Genomic DNA, 15885 nt, shown 5'->3' on the forward strand with positions numbered 1-15885 from the left:
TGTTGATGCTCTGTGTTGTTATTTTCCCACTCTAAATCTTAGTCACAGAAATCATTTTAGGGGCTCTTGGTGCCTTGGTGTTAATTACCCATATATGTGTATCTGATACATAATTTTCTCTAATGTGACCCCAGGGGGTGGCAGTTGCATGGTATATCCCCTTGCCTCCTTGACCTACAAACCCAAATGAAAAATGGGGAGCCAAAACTTAGCTGACCACCTAGAATAGGGTGGGGATATTGTATGGGGGTTGAGGCTTCTTGCTTTAGAAATGGGAAGATGTTTACATAGAGAATAATCATCAAAAGTCTCCATCTAGTAAGAAGGCTGAATAATTCTGAAATAGCAGAAATGAATCAGCTCTGCTGTTGAAGTTAAAATTGTGTAGCATTTGCTCAGTCTCATTTGCTCCATTGTCCACTACCAAAGTAGCATGCAAATGAAGGGCTCAGTTATTCACTTAACAGGTAATCATTGAGTGATTTTTTTTTTAAGTGCCAGGAACTTATCTCAGAACTGGGGATATAGCAGTGAACAAAGTAGACAAATCCTTCACTCCATAGTGTTTATAAGTTAGTAGAGGAAGAAGGAAGACAATAACCAGATGCATACTATATCAGAAAAATAAATCAGGATTTGGGTGAAAGGGTTAATGTGCCTTTGTTTTCAGTGTAGATCAATTTAAGTGGGACCCGTGATATTCTACCTAAGAATGGCTTAAGACAAGTTCTGTGTCATACATGTAAGTTTTGCACCTTTAATTTGTAGAAGTAAGTCTTGACTAGCAGAAAGTTGATAAAAGTGAAATGTGATTTCTTTGGATCCCAGCTTCCTTCTTTGTAGGCTTGATGTTTTGTAACAGCTTTAGTGATATTTGTAGTAATCTGCCAGTGTCTTCTATAGTTGTGTCAGGTTTATTTCTAACCTATGGTTGATAATATTGCTAGATATATTGTAATATAATAAACATTTAAGGGTATGATCTGTTCTGTGTCTTTTTGTCTTATACAGAGATAAGGGTGGTCTCTCTTGGTTCCCTGTTATCGAAACCTCCTTTTAATGAGAAATAGTTAATAGAGCTCAGATACTCATATTGATGCATACTCTTCTCAAGCCCTTGTCCACAGTCTTTTCTGTTGCATCAAATGTTGAATTCCAGAGGTTGTTACCTCTAGGACTGTATGGAAGCAACTTCTAAGATGATCCAATAAAATGGTACATTCGGAGATAATTTTACTCTTTGTAGCATCTAACATATTCTGTAGCCATTTTGTTTTTCCTTAAGGGCTTTTACCCCCATTTGAGGAATTCGTTTTGCAGTTTGGTTTGTATGTGTTTAAGTTCCTTTAGGGAACTAAAATAGAGAGCTTCCATCCTAGGGAAGTGTGGAGTTAATTGTTGGGAATAATTGGCAGTAGGAAGCATTAGATAGCTTGGAAGGAGCTCAGCTATCTGGTTTGCATTAGGATAGTTTGGAGATGTGCAGAACAGAACCATTGCTCTGTGATCTTTGCCAGGACCTGGAAGTACAATTTGCTTCCAGTTTGGTGGAAGTCAAATGGCCATTCATTCAGCTTACATTTGCAAGTAGTGGGCATGAGCCTACTAATCTCAGAAGCTCCATTGAGATAGAATTTATCGGTATGGTTATGTTTATCCCTTTAAAGTAAAGAATTTTCATTACAGAAATTTTATTAGACCTACTCTTTGTGGAATAAATATCTGGCTAGGCTGCTACTTATAACATTCTCCCTTCTCTGTTATGAGTAATGTAGTATACAGAGCTGTGAATATCCTTGAGGGATATTCTGGAGAAATTTTTGTGAAGCCAAAAACTTTTGTAAGACTCTCCTAAAGCTTACAAATCACTGCTGTTTCCCTTTCATGCCCACCTCCCAGCTCTTGTTTTCTCAAAGTGCAAAAATGTGGTTACCCTCACAGTCCACTGAGTTCAAATACCTCTGGTTTTACTAGTCTGATTATGAGAGTGTGTATATGGTAAATATTTAGTTGGTGTGTGTGCTACTACTTTCATATGTTGTACCTATGGCAGACAATAATTGAATAAAAGTCTTTACTGATGGAACAGAATGTTACAGTTGCAGCGAACGGGGGCTACTCTTCCTTGCGGTGCGTGGGCTTCTCCTCGTGATGGCTTCTCTTGTTGTGGAGCACGGGCTCTAGGCGCGCGGGCTTCAGTAGTTGTGGCACATAGGCTCAGTAGTTGTAGCTTGAGGGCTCTAGAGTGCAGGCTCAGTAGTTGTGGTGCATGGGCTTAGTTCTGTGGCATGTGGGATCTTCCCAGACCAGGGCTCCAACCCGTGTCCCCTGCATTGGCAGGTGGATTCTTAGCCACTGTGCCACCAGGGAAGTCCCAGACAAGTTTATTTAGTCTAAGTCTCAATTACTTCTTTCACGGGATAGGGATAATGCGGACTTCATAGGAATGTTTTGAGAATTAATCAAGTGTTGTTTCTGTGTTTCTTAGCCCACAGTTTTGATATTTAGCCTCGCTCAAATGTTATTCTCCTTTCTCCTATATCCCCTGCCCCTTTGCTCCCAGTACACACCATGTTACTTCTCTTCCTCTTGAAGTGCACTTTCCCCCAACTGTTTTCAGATTTGTGTGATGAATATATCACTCAAAAAGTGATTTGTCTGAGAAGAGGCTCTCCTGAGTATGTGTGTATGAAATGTACCTAAGAGATCATGTTTTTCAGAGCAGTGTGAAAGATCACAACTGTTCAAAACTCTTCTTTCCTGCCGCCCATTATTATTAGTGCCCTGGTATAAAATATGAAAAAAAAATTTTGTTTTCTTCTTTAAAGTATTATTTTTATAATATTCCTAAGGAAAGCCTACATTTTCTCTACTTTGCCCAAATACAAATGGAGTGTTATAGATAAGCTCTGAAGGAGGTTGGAAAAATGTGGCTAACTCCTATTCCTTTATTTAATTATATACTCCCTAGGTTACTTACTTCTCTGTTTCTTTTGTGAAAGTTTAAGGCAGTCATTCTTCAACTATATAGAGTGATAATAATCACCAGGAAAATATGATAAAATGCAGATTCCTTGGCTCCTCACTGAGAAATTCCAGTTCATTACTTTGAAATGGCCCTGGGAGGATACATTTTAAACACATATCTGAAGTAATTCTGATGTAGGGTCTAAAATGATACTTAGAGAAACATGGATTTAAAGTAAAAGAAAAATGACAAAATTAAATTTATTGAGTTCCATCCATGAGTGACACATTGGTCTACATTACCCTCTTTAGTGATACTTCTCCAAACCTTCAAAAAAAAACAAATTTTGGGACTTCCCCGGTGGCGCAGTGGTTAAGAATCTGCCTGCCAACGCCAGGGGGACACGTTCTATCCCTGGTCTTGGAAAATCCACATGCCACAAAACAGCTAGGCCTGTGCGCCACAACTACTGAGCCTGCGCTCTAGAGGCCACAAGCCACAACTACTGAAGCCCGCGTGCCACAACTCCTGAAGCCCATGCGCCTAGCGCCTGTGCTCCGCAGCAAGAGAAGCCACTGCAACGAGAAGCCCATGCAACCACATAGAAGAGTAGCCCCCACTCACTGCAACTAAAGAAAGCCTGCACGCAGCAATGAAGACCCAACGCTGCCAAAAATAAATTAATTAATTAAAAAAAATTTTTTTTGTTTGGTTTTCTAATATAGCATGGACCAATACTTTTGTACATATAGTGAGATGAATTACTGGAAAAGGCGGATAAAAAAAGATATCCAAATACAACCCCAGTATTTTGTATTGTTAGATTCAACAGGCATAAAATTACTCTGTCAAATTAAAATAAAAGTTTCTTAATGTTTACTCGCAACCTCTATGCTTAATCTTATTGCAGAGTGGTAACAAACAGTTCATGGACCAGCACCAGTCTGTGGACCACAGTTTGAGTAGCATTGCTCTTCAGAAAATGAAGATGAGTTTGTGTTAACTGGCAAGCTAGAAACCTAGTCTCTTCTACAAATCCCAGGAAGCCTGATTTCTTCATCTATAACACTGAGACAGTTTTACTACTCTGCCTATCTTATATGGATGTTATCTTCATATAAAGTGTAATGTATGTAAAAGTACATTGCAAACTAAAAAAACTAATGTAAGTTACATTAATCATCAGAAACATTTATTGAACATTTATTATTGTTCAGGGACTTTTTCAGCAACTAGGGATATAGAGATACTACAAGGAGCTTACTATTCAGTTATATATTTGTCACATAAGGTTGGCAGTATGCTGAGCTGACAAAATTCCAGCTTCATAAACATTTTCCTAGACTTGTGCAGTCTTTTTCTGAACTCCAGTAGCATACTTATATTTTTTAAGTATGTAAGTTTGGAACGTTTCTTTGTAATGCCTGAGATAAAAACTTTTTGAAAGTACGTAACATATTTCTCTAATAGATTGGAAACATTTTGGAGGCAGGCCCTCTTTTGAATTGAAGCTTCTTATCCTTCTCATGTATGGGTCCTGTGCTCTTAATCCTGGAGCAGATTACCCCTTCTCCCAATTGGCTCCCAGTCTCAGGCTTGCTGCCCAATACCATACCCTTTCTCTCCTCTGACTACCTCCTGTTCTTAGAGTGTTTGCAGAAGATAGAGTTCCTTTAACAGGAATTTTTGACGGCCTTTTATGAACACGTTAGGTGCAAGAGATAAGAAAATGAATAATACATAAGGTTCCTGACCTCTGGGAGCTCACAGTTTTTTTTTAAGGGAAAAGGACAAGTAATTCAATAATGAGACACGTACTGACATGTTCAAAATGGTTTGAGAACACATGGGAAGAAAAAACTGCCTAGGGGAACAGGGAAGTTTTCATAGATAGGATGACCATCTAATTTTGAGACACTGTTAAAGGTGAAAGGAATATTGTTAATCATCAGGAGGGGACACCAGGTATAAATTGGGACTGTCCCATGCAAACTAGGACATATTTCACCCTATTCGTAAATGTCTCTATGTAGTCTTAAAGTAAGAGTTGGAGGATTTACTAGGGAAAGAAAATAGCACATAGAAAAGCTTGGAAGCAAGAAAGAACATGTAGGGGTGCCTAGCGCATGAGATACTTGAGGGCAGGAGTAGGAGAAGATAAGGTTGCAAAGGTAAATTGGGATGAGCTGATGTAGGGACCTGTGTGCTAGTGTTGTAGATAATGGGAAGTGTTTGATATTAAGGATGGGATGATAAGATTAGATTTTTTTTTTTTTTAAAGATCACTTTACTGGCTATATGGAAGATGAAGTGGGGGACACCTTAGATACTGAGACCACAAGATCTTTTAAAATATTTGCTATAGATTAAGAAAAGATGATATTCTGAATTAAGGAATGGCAGGAAAGTTGGAAAGAATGGAGAGACTCCAGAGACATTTAGGTCTTTTAGAGATATTTAGACTTGTGGGGGGAAAAGGCACTTGGCTTCCAGGACACCACGCGCTCCTGTTTTCTTCCTACCTCACAGACCACTCTTCAATCTTATTTGCTAGGTATTTTCTTCAATTTATAAATGTTGGAGTACCCCAGGGCTCAGCCCTCATACCTCCTCTCTGTTTACATTCACTCCTTAAATGATTTTGTCTACCCCCGTGACTTTAAATTCTGTCTGTATGTTTATGACTCCTGAATGTGTATCCTCAGCCAAACATTTCCTCTTAACTCTAGATTGTGTCTAATAGGCATTTCAAACTTAACATGTTAGAAATGCACTTTCCGTTTTTCACTCTAAACATGCCGTTTATTCACCATTTTCATAAAAGGCATCATCATTCATGATAAAGCCCTGGAGTCATCCTTGACTGCCTTCTTTTTCATACTTCACATCCAGTACACCAACATTTCTGTTGGCTCTTCTTTCAAGGTATATCCTGATACTTGGTTTGGCCCCAGGATTACCTCTCCTACCTCTTTTCTTGCCGCTCTCCCTCTTGGATATGGCACTTCATCTTTACCTTTTTACTGTTTCTAGCATAATACTAAGCACCATTCTGTCTCAAGCAGCATTCTTGCTTTTTTCTCTACCAGTTATATTCTCTCCCATATACATGCATAGCTCACTTTCCACTTAAGTCAGGATTTAGCTCAAATGTTATCTTTTTAGATAGGACTTTCCCAACTATGCTTTTTTTTTTTTTTTTGACTGCATTGGGTCTTAGTTGCAGCACGCGGGATCTTTGTGGAGGCATGCAGGATCTTTCGTTGCGGTGCACCAACTCTTTGTTTTGGCATGGGGGCTTCTCTCTGGTTGTGGTGCACAGGCTCAGTAGTTGTAGCACGAAGGCTTTCTAGTGGTGCTTGGGCTCTAGAGCGCACAGGCTTAGTTGCCCTGGAGCATATGGGATCTTAGTTCCCCGACCAGAGATCCAGAGATCGAACCCGAGTTCCCTGCACTGGAAGGCGGATTCTTAACCATTGGACCACCAGGGAAGTCCCCCAACTGTGCTTTTAAGAATAGTCTCTTCTCCTGATCTGACGCTCTATCCCCTTTTCATGCTTAACTATTTTCAAGGTACTTATCACTGCTTTACCTGCCCGTATTATTTGTTTATTGTTTCTTTTGCCCACTAGAATGTTAAGTCCATGAGTGCCTAGAAAATGCTAATAATAAATATTAGGCATTTCATAAATATTGTATTTCATGGAATCTAAGGTGCCTTTGATATTTGTTTTTAAATTGAACTGTAGTTGATTTGCAATGTTGTGTTACTTTCTGGTATACAGCAGAGTGATTCAGTTATACATATATATGTATTCTTTTTCATATTCTTTTCCATTATGGTTTGTTACAGGATATTGAATATAGTTCCCTGTGCTATACAGTAGGACCTTGTTGTTTATCTATTTTATTTAATTAATTTATTGTTTAAAATTTATTAATTTTAAAATTTTAAAAATTTTATTTAATTTTGGTTGCATTGGGTCTTTGCTGCTGCACACGGCTTTTCTCTAGTGGCGGCAAGCAGGGGCTACTCTTCGTTGTGGTGCACGGGCTTAGTTGCTCCAAGGCATGTGGGATCTTCCCGGATCAGGGCTCGAACCTGTGTCCCCTGCATTGGCAGGTGGAGTCTTAACCACTTTGCCACCAGGGAAGCCCCTATCTATTTTATATATAATAGTTTGTATCTGCTAATCCCAAACTCCTAATCTCTCCCTCCCCCACCCCCTTTCCCCTTTGTTAACCGTAAGTTTTCTATGTCTGTGAGTCTGTTTTCTGTTTTGTAAATAAGTTCATTTGTGTCATACTTTAGATTCCACATGTAAGTGATACCATATGGTATTTGTCTTTCTCTGACTTACTATCTCTAGGTCCATCCTTGTTGCTGCAAACGTGAAGATGCCATTGGTTTTAAGATGTGTCAATATTTTATGAACCAATACGGAAGAAGAAATACTGTCAGTTGTTAGATGCCATTGATTATAAGATATGCCCTGATATCAGAGGTTAAAATAGAGGAAATTATGTATATTAGAATCTATGAAAAAATTATTTGAATGAATGAAGTAGGAAGGAGTCATCTCACATGACTTTAGGGTTTCTAACTTGATTAAAGGAATGATGGTATCTATTATAAATATGGAATACAAGAGAAAGAATAAGATTGATAGAGGAAAGGATACCTCCTCACATTGTGTAACTCATGTGGCAGAAGCAAGAAGAATCTTGCAAGAAGTGGGAAGAAGTCAACTATCTAGTCTGAGACTTAGATTCTATTCTTTTTTTTTTTTTTGCGGTACGCGTGCCTCTCACTGTTGTGGCCCCTCCCGTTGCAGAGCACAGGCTCTGGACACGCAGGCTCAGCGGCCATGGCTCACGGGCCCAGCCGCTCCGCCGCATGTGGGATTTAACCGGACCGGACACAAACCCGTGTCCCCTGCATCGGCAGGCAGACTCTCAACCACTTCGCCACCAGGGAAGCCCTTAGATTCTATTCTTGAAGTCATCCATATCATAGCACTCTTATTAACTAGGTCACTTCTTCTCTGAGGGTAAACACATCTCCAGATTTCTCAACTACTGTATGATCCTTGAATTCATCCTCGAATTACTTGTATTTCTTACTACTGTGTACATACTCAGTGCTTCAGAACTGTTTGAATGATTTCAGGAAAATCTTCACTTGATCCCTTTATTGAGATGGAGGTTCTCATTTCCTCCAGCCTTCTTTCTGTGTTGTTGAATTGTCTGATTTGGAGTTATTTAAAATATTACATGGGAGTGAACAGGTCTTGGTAGACCTGTAGCTGATTGATGCCTCCCAGTGGCAGAAGGCAAACCAGGAATTGCCTCTTCTTAAAATGTTAGAAGGGGTGATGTTTCAGCACTTCCTGTTTATAATTGTCATAAGGATTTATTTACTAGGATTATCCCATTCTGAACCCCATAGACTTCTGTAGTCTGAATTCTCCCTCTATCACTTTTTTTCCTTTTTACCTTTTATTCAAGTCCTTTTTGGACTTCAATAGATGAATATAGTGGACTTGGTGATTAATCTTTACATATTTTATTAACATGAAAATTTTATCACGTGCAACGAGTTTTATTAGTGTCTACAGTTGAAAAGGGAATCTTTGTTCTATGAAAGGACACTGTAGCAAAGGCAAGCCAGAGCTATGTGTGTGTGTATATATATGTATATATATATATATGTATTATTTTATTTTATTATTATTTTTATTGTGTGGTACGTGGGCCTCTCACTGTTGTGGCCTCTCCTGTTGCGGAGCACAGGCTCCGGATGCACAGGCTCAGCCGCCATGGCTCACGGGCCCAGCTGCTCCGCGGCACATGGGATCTTCCCCGACCAGGGCATGAACCCGTGTCCCTTGCATCGACAGGCGGACTCTCAACCACTGCGCCACCAGGGAAGCCCCTATATATTTTTTTAAAGTTATATTTATAAAAATATTATAAAGCTACTGTTCCTTTTTAAATATAAAAGGAAGACATAAGGAGTCCAGATTTCTCATCTGATGTGTCTTTTTTCCAAGGCAGTTAGTAGGACTGTGATAACTAACTCGGAATGGTCTCACTTTTCAGGTGGGACCCTGTCATCTACATGTAAAGAGCAACTTAATCCCTTACAGACGCAGCTGGTAACCATATCCACAGTATCAGGAAGTCTACATGCACTTCACCTTAATAGTGCTGCTCTATTGAATGTCACACACTGTCTGTATTAAATATATCCACATTACTGTTTTCTGTAGCCAGGTTAAAGGCCTCCTTTTGCAAAAGGAGTCTATTCTGTTCTGCTTATCTTTTTTTTTTTTAATTAAAACAATCTTTAAACTTTTCAATTTTTTAAAACTTTGAAAATGTTTAAATATGTAGAAAAAATGTAAAGAATAGTACAATGAACAGCTATGTTACTATCTTGAGTCAACAATGAATGTTTTGCCTCATTGATAGGTAGTAACATATACATATTTTTGCTGAATCATTTCAAAGTAAGCTTTAGACATTACCTCTGAATACTTAAGATTGAAGTGTTAGGCAGAATAATGCCCGTTCCCCTAAGATGTCTATCGCCTAATCCCCAAAACCAATGAATATGTTCAGTTTCATGGCAAAGGGAAATTAAGACAGCAGATGGCGTTAAGGTTGCTAATCAGCTAACCTTAAAATATGGATATTATTCTGGACTATCCAGGTGGGCCCAGTGTAATCACATGGGTCCTTAAAATGGAAAAAGGCAAAAGAGAGAAAGATGGCAACATGAGGGGTGGGCCCAACATTGATGGCTTTGAAGATGGGGAAATGGCCACGAGCCAAAGAAAGCAGGTGGTCTCTAGCTGGAAAAGGCACAAAAATAGATACTCCTCTAGAGACTCCAGGAGAAATTAAGAGTCCCGGCTGATGCCCTGAATTTGGTCGAGACCCATTTCAGATTTCCGACTCCAGACTGTAGGATAATAAATTTGTACTGTTTAAACCACTAAGTTTGTGGTAATTTGCTTCCCCAAACAAGAAAGACAATTTTCTATTCAACCACAATACCATTATCACACCTAGCAAGATTAATAGTAATACCCAGTCCATTTGAAATTTCCCCAGTTGTTCCTCATAATATCTTTTTGTAGATTTTCTTTTTAAACTAAGATCTAGTCAAGTATCATACCTTGCATTTGGTATGTCTCTAAGTGTCTCTTAATTTAGAACAGTCTGCAGTGCCGCCCCCCCCCCTTTTTTTTTTTTTTTTTTTTTTTTTTTTTTTCTGCGATCACGGGCCCAGCCGCTCCGCAGCACGTGGGATCTTCCCGGACCAGGGCATGAACCCGTGTCCCCTGCATCGGCAGGTGGACTCTCAACCACTGCGCCACCAGGGAAGCCCTGCCACCCCCCTTTTAATATCAACTTTTTAAGAGACCAGACTAGTCTATTTGCAACATGTTCTTCATTGTAGATTTGTCAGATTGTTTCCATATGGTATCATTTAGCTTGTTCTTGGACTCTGTAAACTGGACTTCAGTGTAAAGTTTATATGTTTTTGGCAAAAATACTCATGGGAGATGCAGTGTACTTCATACTGCATCACATCAGGAGGCACATAATATCTGATTGTCTCACTGTTTACACTGCCAAGTTTGGTCCCTGGGTTAAGGTGATAGCAAGATCTTTCTGTTGTTAAGGTGTGTTTTTCCCTTTGCAGTTAGTAGTCTTTGGTGTTGTTTTGTTTATTTTAAGCAGATAGGCTCTGAAAGGATACTGAGCTAGTTATTATGAAAATAAATTTTGAACTTCCAGACCATCGTTTTGACTCTGGAGTATAGCAGACCATATAACTAAAACCGTTTGCAATTCCATTGCAAAACACCACCTAGTGATGCTGGATAAAATATTGTAAAACAAACTTTTTTTTTTTTTTTTTTTTTAAAACACATAGCTGAGCCTGAAAGAAGTAAGGAAAATTCTCAGGAACCACATGAATGAAAGGGAACTGAAAATGAGCAGTGTGCATGTGACTTAATGCTGTGGCAGTTCTGGGGGCTTTTCTAGTTACAGTAACCAAAAGACTCGGTCTTTTTTTTTTTCTTGGCCGCACCGCGAGGCATGCAGGATATTAGTTCCCGACCAGGGGCCCCTGCAGTGGAAGTGCAGAGTCTTAACCAGTGGACCACCAGGGAAGTCCCTAAAAGACTTGGTCTTAGTGCTCGTGAGGAGTCCATAGACAAAGTTTAGGCCTGTATGGAACGGAGGTAGAGATGAGACTCCCCTTATAAAGCCAAGATCCTTAAAGGCTCATGTTCAGGGAAGGGAGGTGACCATAAAAAATTCCATCCCCTAGTTCAAGGAAACAAGAAAACTTTTCGGTCTCAGCTTAGGCTCTGACTAGGGGTGGGTGGGAATCTCCCCTGAAAACTTAAGTATGAGGCTACTCTCATATGGACTTAAATTATTTTTGTCTGAGATCCCCAAGCTGAGAAATAAATATAAAAAATTATTCAGAATGCTTTATATCCTTGCAGTAACTGGCAGAAGCACGTGAAAAACTGCTCTGGAGGAACAGGTCCACAATCCAAACCACACAGGATTCCTACAGATAAAATCCCAATGAAGACAAGGTGCTCTTAAAAAAAAGACAAAAAGCACAAGAAAACAATTCATTTACCATGAACAAGAGTCACAGATGCAGTAAGCAGCAGGAATTGAAAACTTCAGATAATAGAGCCATTGGCTATAGTCCATAAAATAAATGTATTTATTAAATACAAAGATTTGAGAAGATAAGAAAAAGTACTTTGGAGACAGATTTGAAAAAAGAACTAAATAGAATATCTTAAAAAGTGCAGATTATGGTCTTCTATTCAGCAGGTATTTATCTAGTACATATTATGGGCCAGGCACTGAAAAAACTATCTCAAGGAGCTTATATTTTAGTGGGTGGGAAACAGACCAACATATATAAACATAATAGGCCAGGCAGTTGTAATCACCAAGAAGAAGAATAAAGTTTTATAAGGGGGTGACAGAGTAATGATGAAAGGTGCTGTGTTTTTATTGTTTGTTTGTTTTCCCTAATAGATGCATTAGGAAAAGGCTCTCTGAGATACGAAGGAAATAAGGGAACAAGCCACATGGCTATCAGGGGAGATCAAGGAGACTAAACTGACTGGAAAGGGAGTTTATGGGAGAGTATTGGGAGATATAAAGTCAGATGGTAGTGGGCCAGATTATGTAGGGCCTTATAGGTTATGATAAAGACTTGCAGTGCTGTTCTGGTTACTATTGCTGTGCAACAAGTTAGTTACCCCAAAACTTAGTAACTTAAAACAGCTGTTTTATTATGCTCTTGGATTCTGTGGGTCAGTAAATCATTCAGTTTGGGCACAGTGGTGATTGCTTGTTTCTGCTCTAGTGAATGGTACTGTAGCTGGGAAGATGCAGAAGTGGGGAAGATGTATTAGTGGGGGGCTGGAATCATCTGAGGGTTCATTCACTTACATGTCTGGTGCCCTGGGCTGAGATGACTTGAAGAGTAGGCCTCTCAACTGAAGTGTCTACATGTGACTTCTCCTTGAGGCTTTGCTTCTTCACACTATGGCAGCCTCAAGGTAGTTGTACCTCTTAGAAAGCAGTTCAGGTCTCCAGACTTCAGTGTTCCAGAGGATAAGGCAAAAGCTGCATTGCTTTTTATAACCCAGTGGCAGAAGTCACCCAACATCACTTCTGCTATACTCTACAGGTTGAAGCAGTCATAAACCCACCTAGATTCAAGGGAAGGGGACACAGATTCCCCGCCACCACCACCACCACCTCTTGATATGAGGAATTTCAAAGAATTTGGGGTGACAGTGTTTGTAAACCACTACAGATGCCATTAAAAAGCATTTTGAGCAAAGGAGTGATATGATCTCACTTAAATTTTAGAAAGATCACTCTGGTTTCTCTGTGGAACATAGACTGAGAAGGGCAAGAGCAGAAGCAGAGTTAAAAAAAGGTACAATAGTCTGGCCAGGAGATGACAATAGCTTGGACTAGAATAAATAACATGACAGTGGTGATAAGATGTCAGGCTTGAAATATATTTGGAAAGGAGTACTGACAGAATTTACAGATGGAATGCATGTAGGGTGTGAGAAAGAGAAACCAAGAATGACTCCAAAGAGTTTGATCTAAGCAATTGGTTGAATGGCGGTGTCGTTTACTGAGGTGGGAAGCACTAGGGGAAGAAAAAGTTTTTATCCCAGGAGTTCAGAAATTCAGTTTTGGACATAAGTTCATAAAATGCCTGTTAGACATCCAAATGGAGATAACAGTTAGGCAGTTGAATATATAAAGAGAATTTTAGAGGAGAGGTGAGGTCCAGGAATATAAATTTTGGAATTAGCATATAGTTGCTCTTTAAAGCCATAGGAATATATGAGATTATGTAGGGAGTGAGTGCAAATAAAGAAAAGGTACATGATTGAGCCCAAGGGCATGCCTACAGTTAGAATTAGGAATATCAGTAGAAACTAGTGAAGGGGAGAGTAAGAATAAATGGTCATGAAGACATACAGATGGGGAGTTCCCTGGAGGCCTAATGGTTAGGATTCTGGGCTTTCACTGCTGTGGCATGGGTTCATTTCCCTGGTTGGGGAACTGAGACGTGCGACCAAAAACTAAAAAAGACATACAGATGGCCAACAGGTACATGAAAAGGTGTTCATCATCACTAATCATCAGGGAAATGCAAATCAAAACCACAGTGAGGGTTTCCCTGGTGACGCAGTGGTTAAGAATCCGCCTGCCAATGCAGGGGACACGGGTTCGAGCCCTGGTCCGGGAAGATCCCACATGCCTTGGAGCAGCTAAGCCCGTGCGCCACAACTACTGAGCCTGCACTCTAGAGCCCGCAAGCCACAGCTACTGAGCCCTCATGCCACAACTACTGAAGCCCGCAAGCCTAGAGCCCGTGCTCCGCAACAAGAGAAGCCACCACAGTGAGAAGCCCGCGCACCGCAACGAAGAGTAGCCCCTGCTTGCCGCAACTAGAGAAAGCCCACGCACAGCAACGAAGACCCAACACAGCCAAAAATAAATTAAAAACAAAAAAAACCCCAAAAAATAACAGTGAGTTATCTCCTCACACTTGTTAGAATGGCTATTATCAAAAAGACAAGAAGTTAGTGTTGGCGAGGATGGGGAAATGGGAATCCTTGTGCACGGTTGGTGGTAATGTAACTTGGTGCAGCCATTTTGAAAAACTGTGGAGCTTCCTCAAAAAAATTAAAACTAGAACTACCATATGATCCAACAGCTCCACTTGTGGATATTTATCTAAAGGAAACAAAAACACTAACTTGAAAAGATAATGTACCTTCATGTTTTTTGTGGCAGTATTTACAATAGCCAAGACATGGAAGCAACCTGAATGTCCATCAGTGGTTGAATAGGTAAAGAAAATGTGATATATATGTGTATACACACACACACAAAATGGATTAGTCATAAAAAAGAAGGAAATCTTGCTATTTGTGACAACATGGATGGACCTTGAGGGCATTATGCTAAGTGAAATAAGTGAAACAGAGAAAGACAAATACTGTATGATCTTATATGTTGAATGTAAACAAAACAAAACAAAACAAAAAACCCCAACTCATGGATACAGAGGGCAGATTGGTGGTTGCCAGGGTGGCTGGGGGGAATGGAGCAAAAATGGGTGACGGTGGTCAAAAGGTACAAACTTCCAGTTATAAAATAAATCATGGAGGTGTAATGTACAGCATGGTGACTATAGTTAATAACACTTTTTCTAAAAATTGAAGTATAGTTGATTTACAATATTGTGTTTCAGGTGTACAGCAAAGTGATTCAGTTACATATATACTTTCAGATTATTTTGCATTACAGTTTATTATAAGATACTGAATATAGTTCTGTGCTATACAGTAAATCCTTGTTGCTTATCTGTTTTACCTGTAGTAGAACTATGTATATAGTTTTCAGACAAAGTAAGCTTTGAGACCATAATTAGGGGAACTTTTTAAGATACAAATAAATATAAATTGTAAAGGAGAACATTGATAAAGGAAATTTAAAATGACTGAAAAAGTCTTTATTTCATCTTTGTTTTTAAATGGTATTTTTTTGACAGGTATGGTATTTTAGATTGTCAGATTTTTTTCTTTCAGTATTTTAAGGATGTTGCTGTCTTCTCTTTTGCATTGTTTCCAGCAAGAAATTTGATGTTATCCTTATCTTTACATGTAATCATGTTGTTTTTTTTTGATGTGGACCATTTTTTTTAAGTCTTTATTGAATTTGTTACAATATTGCTTGGTTTTTTATTGTTTTTGTTTGTTTATACTGAAGGTTCTTATTAGTCATCAATTTTATACACATCAGTGTATACATGTCAATCCCAATCACCCAATTCAGCACACCACCATCCCCACCCCAGCACGGCTTCCCCCCCTTGGTGTCCAAACGTTTGTTCTCTACCTCTGTGTCTCAACTTCTGCCCTGCAAACTGGTTCATCTGTACCATTTTTCTAGGTTCCACATAAATGCATTAATATACGATATTTGTCTTTCTCTTTCTGACTTGCTTCACTCTGTATGACAGTCTCTAGATCCATCCACGTCTCAACAAATGACTCAATTTCGTTCCTTTTTATGGCTGAGTAATATTCTATTGTATATATGTACCACTACTTATTTGCTTCTGTTTTATGTTTTGTTTTTTTGGCCGTGAGGCATGTGGGATCTTAGCTCCCAGACCAGGGATCAAACCCACACCCTCTGCATTGGAAGGCAAAGGCTTAACCACTGGACAGCTAAGGAAGTCCCTTTATAGTAGTTTTGAGCAATTTGATTATGATGTCCCTTGGTGTAGTTTTTTTTTTTTTTTTTTTTTTTTTTTCTTT

General features: G+C 39.3%; 1 protein-coding gene across 2 annotated transcripts in view; it reads left to right on the forward strand.

The window, feature by feature from the left end:
- The window catches only part of GATAD2B (GATA zinc finger domain containing 2B), a 49397-nt gene that overhangs the window by 13830 nt on the left and 19682 nt on the right, over positions 1 to 15885 (forward strand). Inside the window, exon 1 of one of the 2 annotated variants that reach the window (XM_024748326.1) lies at positions 4116 to 4133. The exons of the other annotated variant lie outside the window; for it this stretch is intronic. Within the exon in view, the coding sequence (XP_024604094.1) occupies positions 4132 to 4133 (2 nt within the window). The 5' untranslated portion in view covers positions 4116 to 4131. Of the gene's footprint in view, positions 1 to 4115; positions 4134 to 15885 lie in introns of those variants that run through there. 2 annotated transcript variants of the gene reach the window in all.

Source organism: Neophocaena asiaeorientalis, unplaced genomic scaffold (genome assembly GCF_003031525.2).
Source record: "Neophocaena asiaeorientalis asiaeorientalis breed wild unplaced genomic scaffold, Neophocaena_asiaeorientalis_V1.1 scaffold76, whole genome shotgun sequence".
Taxonomy (NCBI): domain Eukaryota; kingdom Metazoa; phylum Chordata; class Mammalia; order Artiodactyla; family Phocoenidae; genus Neophocaena; species Neophocaena asiaeorientalis.